This window comes from Hetaerina americana, unplaced genomic scaffold (assembly GCF_022747635.1).
Source record: "Hetaerina americana unplaced genomic scaffold, ioHetAmer1.1.p SCAF_17, whole genome shotgun sequence".
Lineage (NCBI taxonomy): Eukaryota > Metazoa > Arthropoda > Insecta > Odonata > Calopterygidae > Hetaerina > Hetaerina americana.
In genome coordinates, this window is record NW_027286730.1 from 10,068,788 (window position 1) to 10,092,553 (window position 23,766).

Genomic DNA, 23,766 nt, shown 5'->3' on the forward strand with positions numbered 1-23,766 from the left:
AACAATGACCAGCAATTTTGTAACTTTTAGTTTTATTTCTGTCAACGAACCAAGGTTGCGAGTGGTATAATTTTAATGAAAAACATCTGTTATACTAATCTAGGTATATAATCATTATTCCCTCGCAATCAAGAGTTACAATAAAAATACATGGAAACCGTTAATTAAAGTCATTAAATCTTGTTTAAAAATTGTATTCAATAAATAGTTTACTTTTGTATTTGATTAAGGCTTTCTCTTTAAATTTCAAAATTCACTGGAGTATATGTGATCTAATCTCAGCAAAAACATACCTATGAGACTTCATACGATATTATGGTAAATTATGAAAGTCCATTAGTTCCATTAAATTCACATTCTCTAAGCCTTGATAAAAAATATGCACAGGGAGAAAAGAGTTTTGCGAAATCAGAGTCATCCATTGAACCGTGATGGTGTCCTTGCGTATATGCTAAGATTTAGCGAAGACTGGTGTTCTAGCTATACAACTTTCATCTTTCCGAAAGAACGGTATCTGGACTGGTCTTAAAACGTCTACTTCTATCGAACCGAAGGGCACAGTTCTTTTATATATATATGGAGTAACTAGCAATCACGCCAATAACCAATAAGAGATACAAGTATCCCGTATCACTTTCAGCATCAGAAGTCTATGCTAAATTCACACTATATAAAACAAATAACTAATTCTTTACACTCATTTATTTATTTAATTTATATATACATATCCTTAAAGCTACCGCCAGGATGGGTGGCAGGGGGTGAATACACTCCAGACTACTTTTGACCCGAATATTTTTACCTCTACCGTGGTCGGACAATGTTATTCTGACCCCTTATTGTTCGCGGAAAAATTGACATCTTAAATCTATCTGTTCTACGCTAAAATTCTCTAATTTTACTAGTACGATCTCTCCTACCAAAGTACGATGGGGGCAATAATGAATTTTCAACATCACTCCTGAAGAGAAGTCCTTTCAATTCAAGCAAGAGACTAAATCTGTGATTTAACCTTCGCTCCGTGAGTGATTCCCAGCCTAACTCCTCTAATATTTTGGATACGCAACTAAGTTTATCATAACAACGTTTTACAAATCTAACTCCTCTACGCTGCATGCGATCCAATTCAGCAATTAATGCAAATTCGTGAGGATCCCATAAACTTGCAGCATATTCTACATGAGGCCTAACCAACGACATATAACATTTCTCTTTGACCTTTTCATCACATTTGCCAAGTGCTCTTCTAATAAATCCTGATTTTTTGTTGGCTTGTCCACATATTCCACGTATGACTAATGACAAATTTTATCACTACATTCTGTTCAAAATTTAAGTGAAAAAAACAACACTTAAGTCGAAGAATTAAACAATCTAATAATGAGAACCAGTCTTTATCGAGTATCAATAATGTATATAGTATATCCATAGTATACACAAAATGAGACTCTTGATCACGAATGCATAAAATATCCGGAAGCATGCTGGGTAAGTTGGTACCAGAAAGATAATATTTCGACCATGTTTTGTCCATCAGCATCATAATCGGATACGTAATTATATTTTATTTGTGCCAAAGGATATAAAATATTTGCATCACCAGTAACAAGAGGTTAATGGCAGTTGCGAACGTTGAACAGATTACCAGAAAATAGCTTGGAGGCTCTGGATTTATCGTAATTATAAGTATGGAACAGCAAAACCCCTAATTAAATGAATTTCCACAAAGTTGAGCCGGAAATAATTGAATAGCAAAACCCCTGATTAAAGGTGAAATATTTAATTAAAATTGGCAAAAAAGTGACGTGTACAAAATGGTGTTATAAGGCTGAAGGAATTCTTCGTAATAAGGAGCATCTAACCGACACGCATTTGGATATTTTTCGTTGCAAATGGAAAGGATACTCCGATACGCCGAAGCGTATTAGAAATACGCTCCACTGTCATAACATATACAATAAGTTTCAAAAGGAAGGTAAATTAAAAGAGTACTCAAACAAAACCGAAGGGAGTTGAAGATGTTACGCTTGGAAGTATCGACAGGGACTGATTCTGTTCCATTTGCTGCTGTTGCACTCTCCCATGTGAAAAACCAGTCAATTTTAGCCATTAGATTCTAGAAAGATACAGTTTGATCCCACTCGAAAGTATATTTTCATACGCACGAACCATAAAGGAGAAAACATTGAAAAGAAATTTGGCCAAACCGTCGGGATTTGATGGTGTACTCTCGACGGATATTAAAAGCATTATGGAGCAGTGTGACACATTTTAATAAATACTTATAGGTTCACGAGTATCAAGGAAAGCTAAGAGTAGAACTACTCTTAGTGATCGGATTGATCGCAGGCAGAAAGAAAACCAAAGGCATAGGGAAATGTGGTCACTCCTATACTTCATCAGTCCCTCGATATCACTTGACTCTACGAAAACTTTTGCCAGGAGAAAAAATCAAGCATATCCCAGACATTTTAGTAACTGTAAGAAACACGGTTAAAGAGTCGGGAAAAGAATACCGACCAGGGATTGCTAAGGTCAACTGAAACAATTGTTTATCAAATCCGTATTATTGTGGAAAAGAGCTAAGTAGATAACTGAAAAGACACGCACGTACACATTTGTATTTCTTTCGCGAGACATGGGGTCGGCTAATTGAACAGCAATTAAAAGTCACCCTAATATTAAATAATCAAGTTATTTGGTAAATAGTTAATTAAAACAACCATAATTTGTGTTAAATTGAGGCGTTATATTTTTAATCAAATTATAAATCTGAAATAATATACATGTGTTGTTCTGAAAATATTTAGTACTGAAAAATGGTGTCAGGGCTTCGATTAAGTTTCAGTCTACATTCTTGCCATACGAAAAGATCTTTATTTTAGTACCATCAAAAAAAAGATCCCCCCAACCCCCCCCTCTCCATTGTCCTGAGGGTTTATATTCAACCGCTGCATGCAAAAGAAAGTGGAACCTGATGATTCATCAAGTCGGTGAAACGCATCGTATCGTAAAATTAAAATTCCAAGAAACTGCAGGAGATATCACGACAGTAAGTTTTAACGGAGTCAATCGCTAATATGCATTTCACTGCAAACATTTCAGAGTGTAAAAATCTATTGCCTTGACCGGGATCCCGTTCAAGGAGAATGATTTTTACACTCTGAAATTGTTGCATCGTAAAATTAAGTCTATGGAAAATCACTAACTCCTTTAATATGGACATCACATTTTTCCACGAAGTGAAGCCGGAAATCGTAAAGTACAGTTGACACAGAGTAATTAACTTTTTTGACTGTAAAAAATTTATAGCCTCAAATACAAAAAACAAGAACACGTCCACAGGACTCTAAAATGAATGTTTTTCGGTTAGCTTAACTCCTTTCATTGCAATCTGATAAGATTCCAACTGAAAATATATGATTCAATAATACTTTAGTTTTCTTAGAGTATCTCTAACTAAAAACTCTCTTATTTACTTCCTGGGACACATAAAAGTGTGAGATAAATCCCGTAATGCGATTCAAGGCACCTTTCATTCCGTAAATAAAGCGAACGCCATAACTGATATTTTTCAAATAGCTCGCATAGTAATTTTGGCAATTAATTTTTGAGACCGGATCAAAAATAGCGCATGAACCTAATCGGAAACCCGCCTTTATTTACTGCCTAGAAGGTTTAACTCAATCGGTCCTGATGTCTTTTGCCGATAAATTTGTATCGCCCTTATTTAAAATAATAAAATTACCTTCGGCAGGTTTTAAGAGGAGATAAAATGCGGCAACGCTGAGAATGAGATGCAAGCATTCCTCGGAGATCGGGTGAGGAAACACTTCGAGTGGGGGTAACCGATGGGGGGCAATTGCGGGTGGAGGACATCTCAATAAGACCTCATGAAAGAAAAACTGTGGATTTCCGTCATAAATACGACGTCATTGGGCCGCAGTCTCTGAAGCAAGAACGTACTAAACACTACAATGGCAATTTCAGCAGGAATGACTTGACTACAAAAAGAAATGAAAATTTTAGGCACACGCATGAGCTAAAATTTCACAAAAAATACGCCATCAAACACTTTGATTCTTTCCTTCTGAATATGCCACTTCGAAATCATGGAGCATACCTCTGTATTTAAAAAATATAGAAATATGATGATTTTTCAGAATAAATACCAAGGTTAACTTTTATTCAAACTTAAATTGCGGATAGCCAAAAATTTTTTCAAATTTTGTCGTCTTCATGAAATGGATCTTCTAAAAGTCAATTTTTTAGGAAGAAAATACTAAGCACCAAAAGTTAGTTCGCAATATTCGCTCATAGATAGTCTGAACGGTTTATCCCGATTTCCAGTTACAGGCATGTCTTGAATGTTTTCTCACGAAAGAAAAGACGCGAGACTTACTTTCTTTCCATGCTGTTGCTTGCTAGTCCTCAAAAAACTATTATCTACCGCAAAAGTTTTGCAAAAACACTTATTTGTGCAAGTTGTCGATAAATAATAATTTGTATGAAAAATGTTGAAGAGTAACAGGTTTCATCTAGTCCGTAGGTTAATCCGTTAACGAGTAGATGTTTTCTTCTTACATTAGGAACCTTTGAATGACAGTTGTTCTATGCGTTCACCCAACGATTAAAAAGTACGTGGTATCATTCCCTGCCAGTTGAAGTTTTTTCAATAATAATCAAAATTACCTATCCTTGGTTAACACATAGATGTTATCTGGAGAGGAGAAAATTAAATTACGCTTATTTTCACATTCAAATTGAACTATTTCCGAAAGCTGAGTAACATGATAATACGTGATAAATAAAAAATAAGGATGTCATTTAATGTCAAACTAACAAGGTCTGCTACAGGGGAGCGGAGGACAGCTAAATATGAAAATGACGACCAAACACTAGGATAAGTGTACGTGTTTAGCTTTTTAGTCACCATCGAAGTATGAAGCCAGAAATCCAAAAAAATAACATCTCTCTTTCAGATAATAAACTCATCCTACACATACATTCCTCCATACATTCCCCCGTACATTCCTCCATAATAAGCTCCATTATTATGCCTGGCACTTCTTCCTTTGTTTTCATTTCCGTCCAGTTTACTTTTTAAATACTCCTCCGCACCTACATCTCAAAAGTTTCAATTAAATCACCTTGCTTCGATGACCAAGTTTCGGCACCGTACAAAACTTAACTCTACATAAATATTTTCACTGTATTTTTTTATCCTTTTATCCTTCCAAGTTCACCACAAAAAACTTTTCCCATAATATATTTAGAATTACAAATTCTACCGAATTTTAGGGCTGTGTGAACAACGGTAAGAGAGCAACTCCCGACCAAGAATATCGTAGGAAAATGCACCACGCGAAATATTTATTTGAAGACCTGAAAGTATGGACCAACTAATTTGTTAGTGAGATCAGCGAAAAGGATGTGAAGAGGGGAGTTTAGAGAAGCTGGTTCCAGCACTACTGGCGCATGGCGAGGATAATTCAATTGGAGAATTCGTTAACGAGGAAAAAAGGATGAAAAAGACCGATGCAAGCGGGCAAATATTTGCTGAGCGACCGGCAGTTTGAAGTATTCTTTCTGAACGTGTATTTTTTCATGTTCACCGAAGGATTACGGCACCGCCAATCAGGAGTCCCGAAGGCTCGCGCGTTTGAAGCTCCGCACTCTGCGGCCAGCGCAGAAGGAGAGACGGCCGCGGGGAGATAACTCACTTGGAAAAGATGCATGCGCGCCCGTGTGTGCGCTGGACACGCATCCACACACACACACGTCACTCTGTGTCTGATGAGCGTGGCCACCTAATAAAGCCGTCGGTGATTTATCCGAGGCCCGTGATCCCGCTGATGAGGGAGGCAGGAGCGGATCAAGATCGTGCCCTTGAGTAAATCACTTCCACTCTCAGGATCAATTGCATTGGCCTCTCCGCGAGTGGGTTGGGGCCGGGGTTTGAGTGGGAGGAGGGGAGGGAGCAGAAGTGGGGGCGGGTGCAGGGAAAGGAGGGGTTGGGCGTGGGCGGAAGTCTCTGATTGTGGGGTGGGGGTCGGGGGAAGGGAGGGTTTGAGGCGGTAGGTGGAGGGGGAAAAATGTGGGCGGCGAAGGAAGAAGGTGTCGGGCACGTTTCCCCAACTCGTGATCCGCGATGTCGAACCAGCAGAGTTTTCATCCCGCTGGAGCGAACGTCACTCCTGTTAGTTCGAGAGCATTATGAATGGTTTACCTCTGAGGTCGGGGACCTTTTTTGAACAGGAGAGCGGAGTTTGATTGAAGTAGCCTTCCACCGCCCACCCGAGAATTAGAAAGTGCACATTAAAAGCGTTGTTCGCATTTACTAAACACAAATTATTTGGTGTTGAGGGAACTGGGACTGAGATATGAGGATGTGATGTTCTCTAACTTCGAAGACACGAATTCTAGTATTCCCGGAGCGGGCATACCATTTCAGTGTTATCCTTTCATATCGGTGTTTCAAGTAGAAACTACTTCAGGGCAATAAATGATATTAGGCGTAACTTGGTGGGTTTTTTAGGTTTATTATAATACATTTAAATGTCTTAGTTTCGAAAGTATGGCCGGGTAAATAGATTAAATGTGGAAATTTATATACAGATTTCAAGCCAGAATAATGCACGCGGCAGGGACATCCAGATATTCGATTTGGGCGGGGAAACGGAACCCCGGTCATGTCGTGATTTAAGAAGTATTACTAGATGATCCCAATATTTTCTCTGACTATCATGGTAGAACTATCAATGGCGGAGGTATGACACATCTTTTTTCTTGGACCATATAACTTCTCAAAAATGTTTGTGCCAGTTAAAGTTATTAGGATCGCGTCTTTTACTCGTATGTTTTGTGTTTTTTATTGGGAAATTAGTTCAAATCTTTTTTCAACGACGTTTCTGGGGAAATTTCTGGGTGTTTGGAGGGAGATGTTTACTACTGAAAACAGATATACTTTCGAATATTTTCTACTCTTTGTTCATATATTTCTTTTTCGTCTCAATGATTGTAATCGCTTGGCAAATAACATTGCCGCTAATACGACAGCCATTTCCTCGTCAGAACTATGGATTAAATCTGACATGCTGACTACTAAATAATTATTTGAATACAAGCGTTAACACTGCCGGTGATGAAATCAAAACGAAAAGTTTCCGCAAGCGTAAAAATAAAAATTCGAACCGAGAGCTCCATCATGCAAAAGGATTCATCCGAGACTTAGCACCGAGTTTGCATCCAATATTGAGCATCCCAATTTCAGTCATTGAAATCAGCATCATCGTGTATTGCGGCCTTTAGAATCGAGAGAGATGTTTTACACGGCATTTTCTGCGGCGCAATAGCCATTCAGAAAGCGTGTTGAGGAACTTGAGCTCGCACTAATTCGCTCGGCTTTTGCAATTCGCTACGGTAATTGGGCAGACGTTCAAAATGGGGAGCTTCACTTACCAATACGTGTAGCTTCTGGCCAAGGTTTCAAAGCTGCTTAGTCACTAGTGATATGCATCAAAATATTTGCCCTCGATGGAGATAACATTTCGAGTTATCAGACCTGAGAAAGTAAAAAGGGAACGCAGCAACAAATAAAATTACTTCACCAATGCATTTGCCTGAGCGCCTGCGTCCTATATTCGCCATGCTTATACTTTATAATAGCGAGCAAAATTTCGCGAATGCGCTTTCATAATACTATGCAGCACAGGGAATGGATAAGGTTTAATTAAAAAATTCTGGGCCAATGGAAATAGGTTCACGTGCACAACCATATGTTTGCCTTAGGTAAAGCCTTTCGAGATTGTAATGAGAAATTATCAACCCGGATTATTTTTCGGTATTTCTTGGCTCCGTTTACTCCTCAGCTTGCCTATTCATTTCTTAATAACGTATGTATTTGAAATATTCTTTTAACCGTGCCCGCGCTCATCCTCCGTAGTTCTTTCTATCCATTCATTCTCCCATTCCCATTTTCAGGACACCATTAAATCTGAGAACATTTCCAATATTTGTTTTTTCTTCTCTACAAAGTTTTCAGTAAGCTCTTTCCTTTTCTAATACCTTTCGGACGTTTTACGGGAGTCCATCTATCTCCTTTATCGTAATTCACTCTGAACATTTTTTATTACACCATATTCCAATTGTTTACATCCTTCTATTTTAAGCTGCCCTAATTATTCTACATATGACATTAACATTTCACTATAAAAAAATACATTTGCATAAATATTCTTGTTATAATAGAAGTATTAACGAAGATATAATAAATGCTTCAATCAACTTACTCCTCAAATGATACTCGTATATGAATGTTTTCGAATTAGCCGCTCATTCGCTAAACTGACCAGTAGCATAAACCTAGGTTTGCATGACGTGGTCGTGTTATCTTTGCCGTTAATAAAGCGACAGATAACAAAATAACTATCTACATTTTTGACATGTGTCTCCACCGAGTGAGATTAGTCTGATGTCTGCGCCAGGAATCAGACTATGTATTCTCCCTTGGCGGAGATTAGTCTGACTACCAGAAGCCATTTTAGCTTCGTCGCAAGATCCAGGTTAACAAACTTTGCTACCAAGGAAAATTGCTTATAATTTGCGATAGCGATCTTGTGAAAATTCATCTATTATCGCATCAGTAGTGCTATTCTGTAACTCGTTGGTAATCTATCATCATTCCATCGGTAACGGAAACCTACTTGTATCAAAAGTATCTCACCTTAAATAGCTGGCATAATAATGAAACAGACAGTCGTTACATTCAGAATGGATGTTTCGATTATTTATTTATTTTTTGAAATGGCATTTGGCTATCAGCCAGTTGGCAAGGTACAGTTAAACTAATCATTAATTTAAAATAACAGTTAAATCAATCAGCAATTAGATCCAAGTCAGGTAAAGCCAAATAACAACAGGAAGAAAAAGTAATTTAGCCCATGTCATTATCTTCTTGAAGCTTTTAACGCTCACAGAAAAAAGTTTAAAAACATCTCCAGGTAATTTATTCCAATCAAAAACGCCCATATTTATGGAGGACACTTTAGTACTGAGTCAGCTAAGAAAGATAGCAAACCGAAGAATTGCGCTAATGTGTCTTAACTTGTAATAGAATACCGCTGCAGGGGTCCGCATCTGAAGCGACCGGCAGGTTGGTCTATTGTTTGCGTACTTGAAACTATTCCAAGAGAAATTATTTAGAGGATTCATCTATGCACTTAAAAAACGCGTAAAATTTTCCCCCTAAATTGAGAGGAATATCCCCTACTTTCTGCGGGTTTCCCTTGAGAACTAGCGCGATACTGCCTCAGGAAATACCGCATCCGTTTTTTCTGACGTATGCATCCCGTACGATATTCCGCACCAGCAATCAAAGACTAGATCTCAGCAGGATACGTTATTTCTGCCATAACCCAATTCAAGACCATTAAAGCCTGCCCCAAACTGGAAGATATTGCATTACACTCTTTTAATTTAAAAAATGTAACCGTCAGATACAATGTATCATTTAAAGCGGTTAGTCCCAAGGTTCATGCCATCGACAGATAACACCATGCTCACATCACCATTGCAGTCCTAGGCGGAAGTTTCGTAGTCTTGCAAGAGATATTTTCTGGGTGATCTTATTTTACGGAATAATCTCAGCTCATCACCTTGTAAAACCATTCACTACTCTTAACAAAACCATAGAAGCTTGAGGCATTATGCTAGCAAGTTGAAAAGGAAATGATACATGTTGTGATGAAAGATTCTGCAAAATTCAGTTGGCATACAAAAGCTACTTGTTTGTGCGAATGTTTCTATGGAGTAAAATAACACGCATTTTTCTCGTAGAATGCCTTGCTATCAGGACTATTTGGCGACTGCGGTTTGGCCAACCACTAGTTCCGCTGGGAATGCGACCTCTCCGGTTGCCGATGGGTCGCTTCTTGGACTGCTCACGGTTTCAACTTGTGCGACGTATTCCCATAAAATTCAGACGTTGAGTGATCTCAATTAATGGCCTTATCAATAAAGTAGGAGGAGGCGGGGAAGGAATGCGGGTCTACCGCTATTAAGGAAGGGAAGTAATGATGGAGGGGGCGGCCGTAAAAGGGTGTATATGTCGAACGGACCAAGTGGGATAAGTTTTAATTTGATTATTTTGTTTACTCAATAGGAGGACATGACTCAAGTTATCTCAGAAAGCCAATATGGCTCGGGATAATCGTAAACATCTCGATGGAAATATCGTCATGCCAAGTGATTTTTTTAAATTTCTAATGTTAAGGATCCATAAAAATAATTTATCAGGTTAGGATAAATTGGCTGGAGGAATAAATTTTCATAAAATGTGCATCTAAATCCAAATGATGATACTGATCGAAATTCTCTTCACCCTCTCAAAATGTGTCCTACAGAATAACGCACATAATTCAGGCAACACAGTTAGTCAGATCTGTGATTCTGAGTGTAAACCTTAAGTCCCACATTAAACATAAATGCCGTAAACATTTTGTTGGATCGGCCCTAAAGAAGATTGGTCATCCCAGCTTATCCCAAGGACTCCTGCAACCACAAGGGGTGTCTGCGTGCTTAAAACCTTATTTTTTTCAATAATTTTGTCAGACGGTCTCAAATTTAACTTGCCACGACTGCCTTACAATAATTTCAGATTAACTTCATTATCTTCTTTCCAAGATAACACAGCTTGGGTTCCTTTAAACAGATGTTTCCTAAGTTGAATATTTATTTCTAATAATCTATTTTCCTAAGCTTTCAAATAAAGAATACTAGAGGAAACTATTCGTGTCTAATTCAATTTCAATGCATGGGAAGTTTTCTTAAGTCGCTTCATAATTTAATCTCATAATCGATGTCGAATATTCATCTAACAGTGAATAAAGCACACGATGCGACCGCAAAAGTTTATGTAAGCTGGTATTAGAAGCTATCCATGAAAAGATCTCGTACTTTATCAAAGGAGTTACATTATTGTAGTTGTGCATCCTAAAGTTTGTGTTCATAATATTACGAGGTAAACACGGCTGATATAATTAACCCGCCCGTAAATCGACTTTTATTATTTAAGGCTGAACTATTCGTACAATAGTATCAGGTGCTCAATCGATTCGATATAATTCGTGCCATACATTGTGAACGCTAAAGAGAAGCAGTCTGTTTGCAGACCGTAATCGAGACTTCAAGTGAGGTGTGAATTGTATTTCAGAACTCGGTTAGCACGAAAATGCTCAAAGGTACATTTTTTGACCCATTTATAAAGTAAACACTTTACTGCTCCATAGGCCAAATATCATGAGGTGCGAAATTTAACAATGAAGGACACCTTTGCAAACAGACCGTATAATTATACAATTTCACTATAGCCCTCTTGGGTGGAGTTAGATTATGAATTGAATCGCAAGTCAAGTCACACGATTTATTTTTATTATAAATGTACATTGCCAATCAAAACCCCCTGCATATACTTTTTGTGTCTTCTCTGAGCTTCTCCCAACAGCGCTCTTTCCTCCACTACCTGGCCTAATTCTTGTTTTCTTCTCCCTCCCTTTTATTTGTAATGTCCTTCTACATTCCCAGGTCTAAAAATCCTCCTATCTACGCTCATCCTCTTGCCTCAACGACCAGGTTTCCGCGCAGCACAAAACTAAGATTTATATCAAAGTTTTAACTTATCTTCTCTTTGCTTCTTTTATAAGAATGCTTGCCATCAACTTTCTCCTCTATGTCAAATCTTCTTCACCTGACGCAGTTCTTTTTTTATGTCCTTACTTCTTTAACCATCATCGTCACTGCAAAGAATTAAAGCTGTCATTGAGCCCTCACGTCTTGGGGCTCCCACCCCCCCCTTTTTATCAGGGCTCGGGTCGCTTTTTTTATTGCATTATTGTTCTAGAATTGGAACTTGTATTTATTTTGCTCATATTTTGCATTGTATTCAAATACTCCACCGTGAATTATGCATACATCGATTTTTTATAGGATACGAGTAAATAATAAGAGTAAATCATATGTGGGTGGATCGTATCGTGCATATATGCACGATATCGCATTATTATGAAGGAGTGAAAAACACGAGAGAAGGTCGATTTTAGGTTTTCAGTGGTGGCCCATAAAAATAAAAGAGGTTGGTTGTGCACCGCCTTAGATGAGGGACAAGGCGACGATGCCGGAATGAAAGTAAGTCACGGGGTTTTTGATCCCCCTGACCCCATGCCGCTCCCTCGATCATCACGCCCTTCTCGCTAACAAGCTCTCCCGACGTAACAATCGCCAACCTCTCCCCTCCCTTACGAAATGTCTGTATGGCACTGAACTTGGATTTACTTTCATGGAACAATGAGAACCCTGGAACATGGCACGAGTGTGCAGATTGCCCACAAGCGTTCGATATTTTCCGAGCCATTCATAGTCAACGCAAAGTATAGCCCATCGTTTGTTTGCAGGCCTTGTACGGGATTTAAAATATATTAAGCCATCTTTCTTTACCACTCGGTTTATTCCGAAACACTTCCGGGTCGAACCGAAATGATACTCCCTCCCGGTGCGACGGCAACGTGGAGTGAAGAATTCATGGATAAATTGTTCAATTGAGTTTCATCATCAATAAGAACGACTTCTTAATATGAGTAGACATCGATTACTCTTCACCTACTGTAAAGAAAATACTGAATGAACTTTACTAGATAATTGAGTCGTTTGTCCTTATATATCCACCGTGATATGTTTAAATTTGTTCACCAGATAGAGTAGTAATCGTTTGATTGAAAAGTTATACTACCTTGATCAAAAAGTTCCCGGAATAACCACCGTGTGGCGCTCCCATCGTTCCGATTTGAGTTCTGTTTTTTTTGTTAAATTGGTACATCTGTTGTTGATATTCCCTTTAAATCTTAGTGTCATAACTTGACATTTGCAAAAGTTACGTAGCCAAGAGTACATCTATCTCTGTGTGTGTTGGCGATTTTTTACAATTGCAGAAATGGATTTAAATTTGCAACAACAAACTTGTATTAAATTTTGCGTAAAAAACGGATTTAGTGGCGCACGGACGTTGGAAATGTTGGAAAAGTGTTTCGGCAACGATTCTCTAAAAAAAACAGTCGTTTACCAGTGGCACGAGCGGTTCAGAAGTGGTCGTGAGTCAATCGAAGATGATGAACGCAGTGGCAGACCATCGACATCGAAAGTCGGTGAAAAAATTGATAAAGTAAAAGAAATGTTGGTCAATAACCGCAAATTAACCATCAGAGAAATAGCGGAGGACTTGAACATTGCCTATGGATCCGCCCAAGACATTGTGGTTAATGATTTGGGTTTCCGTCGTGTAGCAGCAAAGTTGGTTCCAAAAGACCTCAATTTCATGCAAAAAAGAGACCGTGTTGACGTCGCAAAAGACATGATTTGCGAGGCTGAATCCGATCCCACATTCATCAAAAGGATCATTACTGGAGACGAGACGTGGGTTTATGAGTACGACACGCAATCCAGACATCAGGCAAGTGAATGGCGTTCACCAAATGAGCCGAGACCAAAAAATAGAAATAGTATGCTGAAATTGCAGCCTCTTCCAATTCATGTCAATGAAGAGTTAAGGTATTGATGCTTATTGTTTACCAGGAATTATACTATCTTGACGCATGTATAAACATGAAAACCTTATAAATACTTACGAACTCAATATAAGCATTTGAATTTTTATATTTATATTTGTTTTTAAACGATTTAAAACTTGTATTTGGGTGTTTTATGAATTTTTCTTACAGACTTACATTCTATCAATGCCCGTTTGTGTTTATTTATTTAAATAAAAGTTCATGATGCAACTCGACCCCTAATGCAACTCTCCCTGGTCTCCTCTAATTAGACAAATAAAATGTATTTATGACATTTCATTCTAACGAATTCTGATAGTTACTAGTACCCTACGCTTTTTCTTATCCACAAAGTATCATCGAGATAAACCCTCTCAAGAATCAATTAATAACTGTTCATCAGGAAAATTCAGCTATAAAACACAAATTGTTATATTTTAGTAAATGGATTATTCTGCAGCATTTTTCTACACTTGACATGACTTAATTCAACGTTGTATGATTAGGTTTGCTCAGTTAAAATGATATTCACCAACAATTCCAGTTAAAGAGAAGAATGTTGATTTGTACTCGTATGTAAGGATAAAAAAGTCAATCGATCAATTTATGACTTCTGGGAAAGTTTCCTTGATTCTTACAAAGGTTACCTGACCTGAAAGGTTGTAGGCGGGAGTAAGACCATCACTTAAAGTAGGAATGATAGAGGAATGAGCCAAGTGAGTCAGAAACTACGATGCCTATTCACGAATGAAGAGACCGAATGGTCTCCATAGAAAGGAACGGTTACTAATATTTGACAGCCCTGAAAATTGCGGTGCACAATTATATTGACTGGAAGAAATAGCCGTTTGTCTTGGTAATATTTAATTCGACCTGACATCTTATTTAACCTAACCTAATCGTAATATTCGACTTGAAATATGATGAAAAACACCCAATTAATTTTTTCCTGAATGATTTATTCCCTCAATATTTCTTAATGTTTTCATTGCTATATCAAAATTAATACCACAATAATTGAAGAAGGTCACAAATTCCAACAGTTTAAAGTTACATTTGATTGAGCGTATTGTGATCGGGATTATACTGAAAACTACATAAAACCAAAAGACAACCTTTTTACTTGAAATCAACTTTTTTACCGTATTTCAGATACCGTTTAATTCTAATTCTCTTAATTCTGCCCTAATCCAATGCCACGAGAATTGACAACAAAGTGCAGATACAATCGAGTTTGACAAGAAGGTGGAGCCATTTACGAATTCGCAATTTACTGACGTCCAAGGATTCCAAGAGAGATCGGGGCTCGACTATATTGCATATCTTTCTCCTCGCATTGTTAATTGCATCAGATATGAAGCCGGTCCGCCCTCGCTCGGGGGCTCGAAAATTATGTTCCCCCGAGTCCAAACCCGCTCTTTTCAGGTGGAATGCATTACATCATAGAAGTGAAGCCTGTTCTTGCAAGAATATCACGCACTCTGAAAACTTTCCATTTTATTGCCCCATCCTTCAGAGTACAGTGCGAGCTTCATTGAGTTTCATTTTAATTTTCCTAAGCGTATAAAATAGCATTTCAGTAATTTGGTTCCGAACGTCTATCAAACTCAGGTCTCCTAATCATTATAGACGTCGATTTCAGGAAATTTTAGACTTAAAAGAAGGGACCTTTGGAACCAATTTAACAAATTTAAGGACCGAGTTGCAGTATTCAGTAAACTTCAGAAGAGTGTTCTAGTGCATTGGGCCATGCAAAGCAATGGGTCGTCAGTTACAGAACTGCCAAAACTAACTTCAACAGCTCATCATATTTTAAACCCTGTCGAACCAGCAAATTGATATAAATTAAAATGATCCTTCTAAACTGTTAAATATGCGTTTGAGAGGGAAAACTTGCCAGCGAGAGTAATAAGAATCTTGCATAGTCATTACCTTCCGTAATTATTCGCCCCAAGCGTACAAGCGCAAGTATTTTCAAAACTGAATGATTAACTAATAGATTTTTGGCATCTAAGTCTTTTTTCAATTGACGATCATGAATTCTTCAATGCTATTTTACACTCATTTGAATAATATGTAAATCCACAGTGACTGAAAGCAGTGGAAATTTATGAATGCATCATTTCTTTCATGCACTATCTGAGCAATAGGCTTTATCCCGGATTTCATGATACTGCCAGTGAAAGGCTATTCGCATTGGGAGAGGACAAGCGTGGAAATACTTTATGCATGTCGTACAGCCAATTAATTTCTATAAATTTATTATAAGTATTTAAATAAATACTTGATTTTCCTCCAGGTTCCCAAGGACTTGGTTGCCATGGTGAGGTAACTGGAGCTACTTGAAGTCAAGTTCAATAGCCAAAAGAGAGCTGGATGTAATGGAAAATGAGAGGCCTCTAGTCACCTGCTTAGCACGACATTGAAAAGAAAAAGCTCATGGAATGGTAAGTCTAAAATAAAAAATGCATTTCGCAACTCGAATGTCATATCTCTAATGCATATCACCTGCTAAATTGTCTGCCTCTTTAAGTCCAGAGTTCGAAATTACGGCTATGTTAAGGAATTTCACGCAACTTAAAGCTAATCTATCTGTATTTGTATAATACTTCTCGAGCCGCAAAAATAAATTTAAGGAAGTTGATTTTAAGACATCGGCCATTAAAAAGATGAGGTTCGCAAAAGAGGAATATGTTTTTATTCGCTGGCGTGTCCGTCTTTTTGTGCACTGATGTGAATTTTGAAAGTATAAAACGTATTCAAAAATTGTTCGGCTGTCTCTTTCTTTCTTATTTAAGCATGATGGTAAGTTGATTTAACGTTGGGCTTGGAGTGTTTCCTTAATGTTCCTGGGGCCATCATACGGAATATACACTGCTCTTGCACCCGGAGCACACTGCGTACTAATTGAAAATAATTGTCGGGGCGCAAATTTCAGCGCGATTTTTGATTGGCTCTGCTTTTTTCAGGCAAAATCGGAAGTGAGAAATAGGGAAAATTGTTCTCATAAATGTTTAATGTTATTTATTACAAATTCCAAATCACTTTTCACACATTTCTTAAGAAATTTATTCATTTGTATTCATATATGTATGAGAATGTGTATCTTGGTTTTCTTTATGCGGTTCAATATTTTCCCTTGGCAATTATCCTGAAACGTAGCCTTCAAGTTAAAAAAGTGATTTTTTTCGCATAATTAACGATAGAAATACCATCCGAACCGCCAAGCATAAAATATTCAAGGAGAACAAATCGTAAGCATACTTATGATATTGTTTCATGCGTGAAATAGAAAATTGTCAGTAACTGTAAGTTAATATTTGGAGACACTATGTTATACCATTCAGTTCTTCACTGATTTGTATGTAGTCATACCTTATATACCCAAAATCAAAATATGTGACGGACGGCATGATATTATTAAGTTTCTTTGAAGCATTATCAAAGCATTCTTCTTGAGATACTTTTATCGAGAGGGCATAAAAAACTTCATATGGGGTACCCAATGTTTTTGCCAAATTTTATGTAAGAACTTCCCGTCTGTCAAATATTAAATTCTCTCATAAGAAGGCTAAACGTTTTACAGGGCACCTGTATGGGCATGCATACACATTGTACATTGTATGTGCGAGTGTGTGTGTATATATATATATATATATATATATATGTATGTGTATATATGTATATGTGTGTGCTTGTGTGTGAGTATATGTACACACACACAAACACTAGTGTCCATCATAATAGCTGCATTGTTACATATCTGTTTGGCCTAAGCTAAGAAATGTTAGAGCACTAAGTCTGTTTCCATCAAAAACTTAGGTAAACGGTAGAATACCAAACCAAAAAATATATTTATTATATTCACATAGTTATTACAATTCTTCAGCCAGTGATTCATGATGTTTCGGATACTGTTGGAAAGTGCCCAAACTAAATTAATGTATCGTCTGTGTAAACTGTTGCATTTTTCTATGTTTCATTACATTAATATAATTTTAGTCAATCACCAAATTAAGTAGTAAATGACAGGCTGATAAATTCACTTGGCGCAGTATTTCTGACCTCAACAGACATTTTCAAATAAATATTATGAGAAGAATTGTGTCAAGGAATAAGGAAGTTACGACAATGAGGGATCTGGTAATAAACGTGCCATTTAATGATTCTAAAACCTTTTCTGTGGTGAAAGAGGAAAATTGTTGAGTGGAAGCATTTTCTGTGCGAAGAAAAACTGTGGAAAGAAGCTATTTAGGCGGAAAATAAATACAGAGGCGTAAAATAATATTGAGTATCAGTTCAAAACTGAACTCAAATCATTATCTACTACAAATAAATATCATTTATAGACATAAAGTAAAAGCGTAAGCACCATATATCTTCCCTGAGGAGTGCTCAAATTACATTTACCTCATCCGCCATTCTTCGTCTGGTACACTCGTTTTCTGCGGTTGAAGAGGAAGTCTAGAATCTAGTTTATTATTATACGTCATTTCACACGACCTAAAAAGAAGGCACACATTTTCTATGGCTCTAATTTAAAATATTTTATGCAACAAGGCCACACTGTGTTTTACATTATATTTTCCTTTATTACTGATAACAAATATATAGACATGATTGTCGAGGAATGTCATTACTGTGAAAAATGAAGAAATGTCATTTCTGGGCTAAGGATGTGTTTTGAATTGCCTACAGTAAATCATTTTTTAAAATCACGTTTTATAAAAATATATTCACTCTAGGTATTCTACCTATTTAAAGGTGGATTTTGAAGGGTATCTAACGACTTGTTACCTTTAAGTGTCTATTGCGAGACCTTCATTGTCTTTCCCTAAATTATTTCCTTCTTCACTTTTTCGAAACTTCTGCCTGACTTCACGTTGTTTCTGCTTACTCTCTTCCTGCCTCCATCCGAATTGCCCATCAAAGTTCCTTCTTTCAAGGACTTTAAGAAATCACTACCATTCAATATTTCCTTCTTCCACTTTCTTTGCCTTATTAGGATTTCCCAATAACTTTCTCTCTTTGCTAATCCCATTAAAAACCTCCAAGTTTGTCTTCTCGGCCCAACTTATTTTCTCCATACTCTACCACGTCCCCACTCAAAAGTCTCCGATCTACGCTCATCCTTTAGCTTCAAAGTTCAGGTTTCACATTCTTGAAGCGCTACAGTCCACCATAAAGTTTGATTAATCTTTTTTTCGTATCTTTACTCACCGCACCCGTCATCAAGTCTCTTTTTTTTCAAATTTCTATTTCACTAACGCAATTCTGTTCTAATATCTCGACTGAAATATCCCTATTCTCTGAAATACTAACTAATACACAAAATACGAGTTACCTCCCTACTCTAGTTTATTTTATTCTGCTTCGATGTTTTCTTGAAGTATTTTTTCTTTCGGTCAATCCTCGTCACATAGCTCCCTCATTTTTTCTCTAAGGCACTGAATAATAGCTGAAATTCATTGATTTTCTGAATATCTGTTGCTTCATAAACTGAAAACGTCATTGACTCAATCATCTCGCCACCCACCTTTATTTCCAGCTTAATCCATTTTCTTTCTATCCTTAACACTTCCTAAACATGTGGGTTAAGAAAGACCGCGGTTAACAGACGACCCTGTCTTACTCCCCCTGCCCATTCAGATTTTTCCTATAATCCTTATCTGTGCAATTTGACTTTTGCGCAGGTTTCCAATAAGTTCAGTACAGAACGTGCAAGCCCTCCCACCTCGTCTAGGTCATAGTCCGTGGGAGGAAAAATATGCATATCAAAGTAAAAATTCTTTCTTCATTTACTCTTTAGGCCACAAATGAAATGTTTTAAATAATTATAAAAAGCCAAGTGCATAACCAGTGAAGTCCTTGAAGGTCTTGTATTAATGAAAAAAGTTAAGAATTCCAGTCCTTAATCTTGGAATAATGTGCACATAGTTCCTTTGCAAAATACTCCCCGTATTTTGGTGTAATTTTATAATATTTTGTATTGCACTTATACTTTTACTTTGAAAATAAGAAAATTACAAACTACCATCTATTCTGGCCCCCCTTTTAGACTTTTCTCGCTTATAGGCAAACTGACAAGAAATGATTGAAATAAACGCGAGGGACGGCAGAAAACGTACAATGGCCATAATCGTGGATATAGTGATTAGAGGCTCATCAAAATTTGAAAGAACCCTGACTTAAAACGTTGTCTTTTTCTACTGAAGAACTTTGAAGCAATATTTCATTTAAAGAATATTCAAATGCCCTACCATCGGAAGCTTTTGAAATGTTTCTTCAAATGACTTTCAAGTTAAATTACTGAGGCATGGTATTCAATGGCGTTTAAATGAAGGATAATTTTAAATCTAAAAGCTCCAAAAAATTATAATATGTTTAACTCCTTTTTATTTATTATCATTATTGACTTGAGAAATGTTTCTCTGCGCCTCTTAATAGGTCTCAACTTCTTATAAAATCATTATTTCATGTCGCTTTCAATTATTATGATCATAAAGTTACGAAAGATAGAGTGCGTATGAAGTCGTCAGAGAGAGCGAGAAATACGCACCAATTTGACTTTGTTTGTTTTGCGCGGCGATTTTTACTCAACTTTATGATCATGATATATACCCTTTCGGAAGAAACACGGCCACGTATACATTTTTTTAGACATCAAATTCAACACTCAATCATTCTTAATCAGGTAAAGTCCGCCTCCTAACGGTCAATAGGAAATTGACTTGAAAAATGTTATTTTGCTAAAAAAAGGCATCGTGAATCAACACGTTCATTTCCATTTCCTTGCATTTAGTATTAGTAGCAAGAGAGATTGTTGATTATAATCCTGTTCCCTTTTGCACTGTAAACATATTCAATCAAGACACGGAGGGACATGATTAAAAAGTCTGTAGGGACATAAGAGACATGATTCAAAAATCTTCAGTTAAATCCCACTCGTGTATTTCCGTGTGGTTATCCAAGTCAATATTTTTTAAGAAACGATTCAATTTCTGTAAGTTACGCACGAAGGGGGAAATAAAGCAAAAGCTCCTGGCTGAGTTTTGAAAATAGCATGTATGGCAAGCAGAAACTCAATCAGTGTCATCTAAACCTTTGTTATAAGTTCTCAAAAGTGTATATTTGCAGGCAATGGTTTTCCTGGCTTCAATTTGTGGGGATATTTAGTCTCTTTTGCTTTAACCATTAACCATTTTGCACCTTTCCTCACTTGCCCTCATCTTAACGCGTATTAATGTCTAAGTAAAGCTTTCTATAAAATACTGCTTAAGACATGTTTGGGGGATAACTCTTCTCATTGTCCATAACTATACCTTAATAGCTCATCCTTACCTTCTTTCTCTAAACAACCCCGTCGGCTATTCCCACCCAAATTTTCAACCCACCTCATTGATTAGGAAATTCGGTACCTAAGTTAACTAGCGGGTAGAGCACTCTGCTACTAAGCGTAGGGCTCGGGGCTCAAACCTCCGGATAAACCTCTGGGTCACCCCATTGATGCGTTTTTATAACTTGGTGCAAAGAGGGAAACCTAATGTTTACGCAGGGAAATGCGCCCCTATCCTGAAAGTGTGAATTAAAATACGCCATTAAGCTTGATCAGCGTAGCCCCATCTGCATCAAAAGCAAACTTCGGGGTGGTTACTGTGATGATGCCGAATTTTACTACTGCACCATTTATGAACACCAACTAAAATTCGATACGTTTAATAATGGTTTGTATTAAAGGTATCCGGAAAATTTTCGGAAAAATAGATTTATTTCAGATATCGCGACAACCCCTAAAAAATGTTTAAAGTACATCCCTTGACCGTCGATACACTTCTTCCAACGGCTTATCCACGACCTGAAGGTCCTTAAGGGCACGCGAGCAAGCTTCTTTGACGGCACTTAGGGTCCCATGGTGGTGTCCTTTGAGTCAGGAATAGTAAATATCTACTGGTCTCATATTTTGGGAACAGTAAATTGTCTACTGGTGCCAATTCGGGACTGTAAGCAGGTTAGGGAACCGTCGCGAAGCCGTTGCAGAAGATCTTTGCACTCGACTTGCACACGACTTGCACAAGCATGTACTCGACTCTGCTCTTGGTCGTCCGTCAAGACCTTCGGGACGAGTTTAGCGCAGATCTTTCACACCGCCAAATATTCAACTATAATGGTGTGTACTGCCATCTTATCAAGGACAATGCAATTAGCAATCATGCGCACACTCAAACGACGGTCTGAATTCAGCACTTCACTCAGCAAAAAATTGTAGCGTAACTTATTGTACAAAACTTGTATATATGTACTGTAAATATATGTACCCCACCCTTCCTGTGTACGTCTTTTATGTGTGTTCCTTTCTTTATTTCTTATATTTATATCCACATAAATAACTATGTATGTATGTAATATATATATAATATATTCATATATATATATATATATATATATATATATATATATATATATATATATATATATATATATATATATATATTCATATATATATATTCATATATATATATATATATATATTCATATATATATATATACACACACACATATATATATACACATACATATATGTATTCCGAATTCTGAAGGGGGAGAAAGCTTGGGCAGATCTTAGGAAAGAGGCGGGGAACCCAAATTTTATAGGCAGAAATGATCACAAATTTAAGGTAAAATGCCGGGCACATAGAACAAATAAAAAAAATTTTCTTTTCTAAATAGAACAATTGTTGAGTGGAACACCTTACCTGCAAAAATATTCGAGCCCCTTCCTAACAGAGTGTATACTTTTAAGAATAGATGTAAGGCATATATGTAATAATTTGATTGATGTGTGGTGTATTGTATTTTATGTAATAGCTTAATTTTTTTTAATTTATCTTTTTTTTCTTGCTGATTAATGGCTGTAAATGGGATGGGGATTCACTTGTTTTGTTAAAGAGATTTGTGTTTTGAAGTCTGGTTTTATGTATTATCTTTTGCAATTATTTGGGACTTGTGTGCCACCTGACAATGTCTATCAGCACATGTGTATTTTTAATAATAATAATAATAATAATAATACATATATGCAAGCATGGGTTGAATTAGAAAAACTGCTAAAATGAGATCGTTGAAAAACTTCAACATGATTGCATAGAAATCCCAGACATTAGAGAGCAATAAATCTTGACTTATGAATTTGAGCGTTCGAAGCGATTTCTATTAAATGCATGCCAAATTAGTGGCCACAGTTGAAGGGACTGTTTCAAACGGCATGGATAAATGATAAGCTACAGTTAAAAAACACGTCTTCACTTGATTAGTTGGTCGAGAAATACTGCTCTTTAAAAAATCTGAGGAATACATTCCGGTTTCCTGAAATTCGAACGGAGGGCATATATCTTCAACATCTTTTTGGGTCATGGCAGTACATATCGCATGATTTACGAAAATTTACTTTCAAATAAAAGTTTTGGCCTACATATGGCGATTGCATTGGAACAAGATGGAAGGTGGCTCCTCTGTACATCCAGCCATTCATTTTTGATAGCTGTAAATGTCAAGTAATAGGAGCAAACGCCTAGCAGTTTAATTAAGATCGACGACATGCATGAAAACTCTTCTCAACCGATGTTTTTATAACGCATATTCTCGGACTACCTACCTACAATGGGGTGGCAACCTGGCCTTTTAAGGGTAAATATTTGTGAAAGAAAACACTGTGGCCAAGAAGAAGTATGATTCAACTTAATGGCAACACTTCTCGATTGAATAAGATAAAAGATACCCTTCACGGAAGGTAGAAATAAATGCTAGTCATTGATCATTTAAATCAATGACAGCGGTAACGTTTCAAAAGATCCTTTAAATAGATAGACGAGATGATAGATAATAAATCGTATGATTTCGAAGCAAATATATGGGAAATATTTGACTTCGCAACTGTTTTGTTTAAAAATTAATGCTAAGTATGATTTTTGAAATCAACGGATAAATACGAAAATATAAGTGAACTAGTATCTAAGTAGTGGCTTCTAGCGACGATTTTATCATATGAGTTCAAATTTTACGTCTCAACATATGTAAACATTCAACAATTATGATCATCAAATAAGTGGACGCTGAGACCTTTCTATAAATATATGATGCATGTAGTTGTTAGGAAAACGATTTTTCATTG

At 36.9% G+C, this 23,766-nt stretch overlaps 1 protein-coding gene across 1 annotated transcript in view; it reads left to right on the forward strand.

Annotated features, from left to right (window-relative positions):
* Positions 1 to 23,766, forward strand: part of LOC139687163 (phospholipid-transporting ATPase IF-like) — a 120,447-nt gene that overhangs the window by 21,391 nt on the left and 75,290 nt on the right. Inside the window, exon 2 of the mRNA XM_071584295.1 lies at positions 15,898 to 16,045. Coding sequence (XP_071440396.1) covers positions 16,043 to 16,045 — 3 coding nt within the window. The 5' untranslated portion in view covers positions 15,898 to 16,042. The remainder of the gene's footprint in view (positions 1 to 15,897; positions 16,046 to 23,766) is intronic.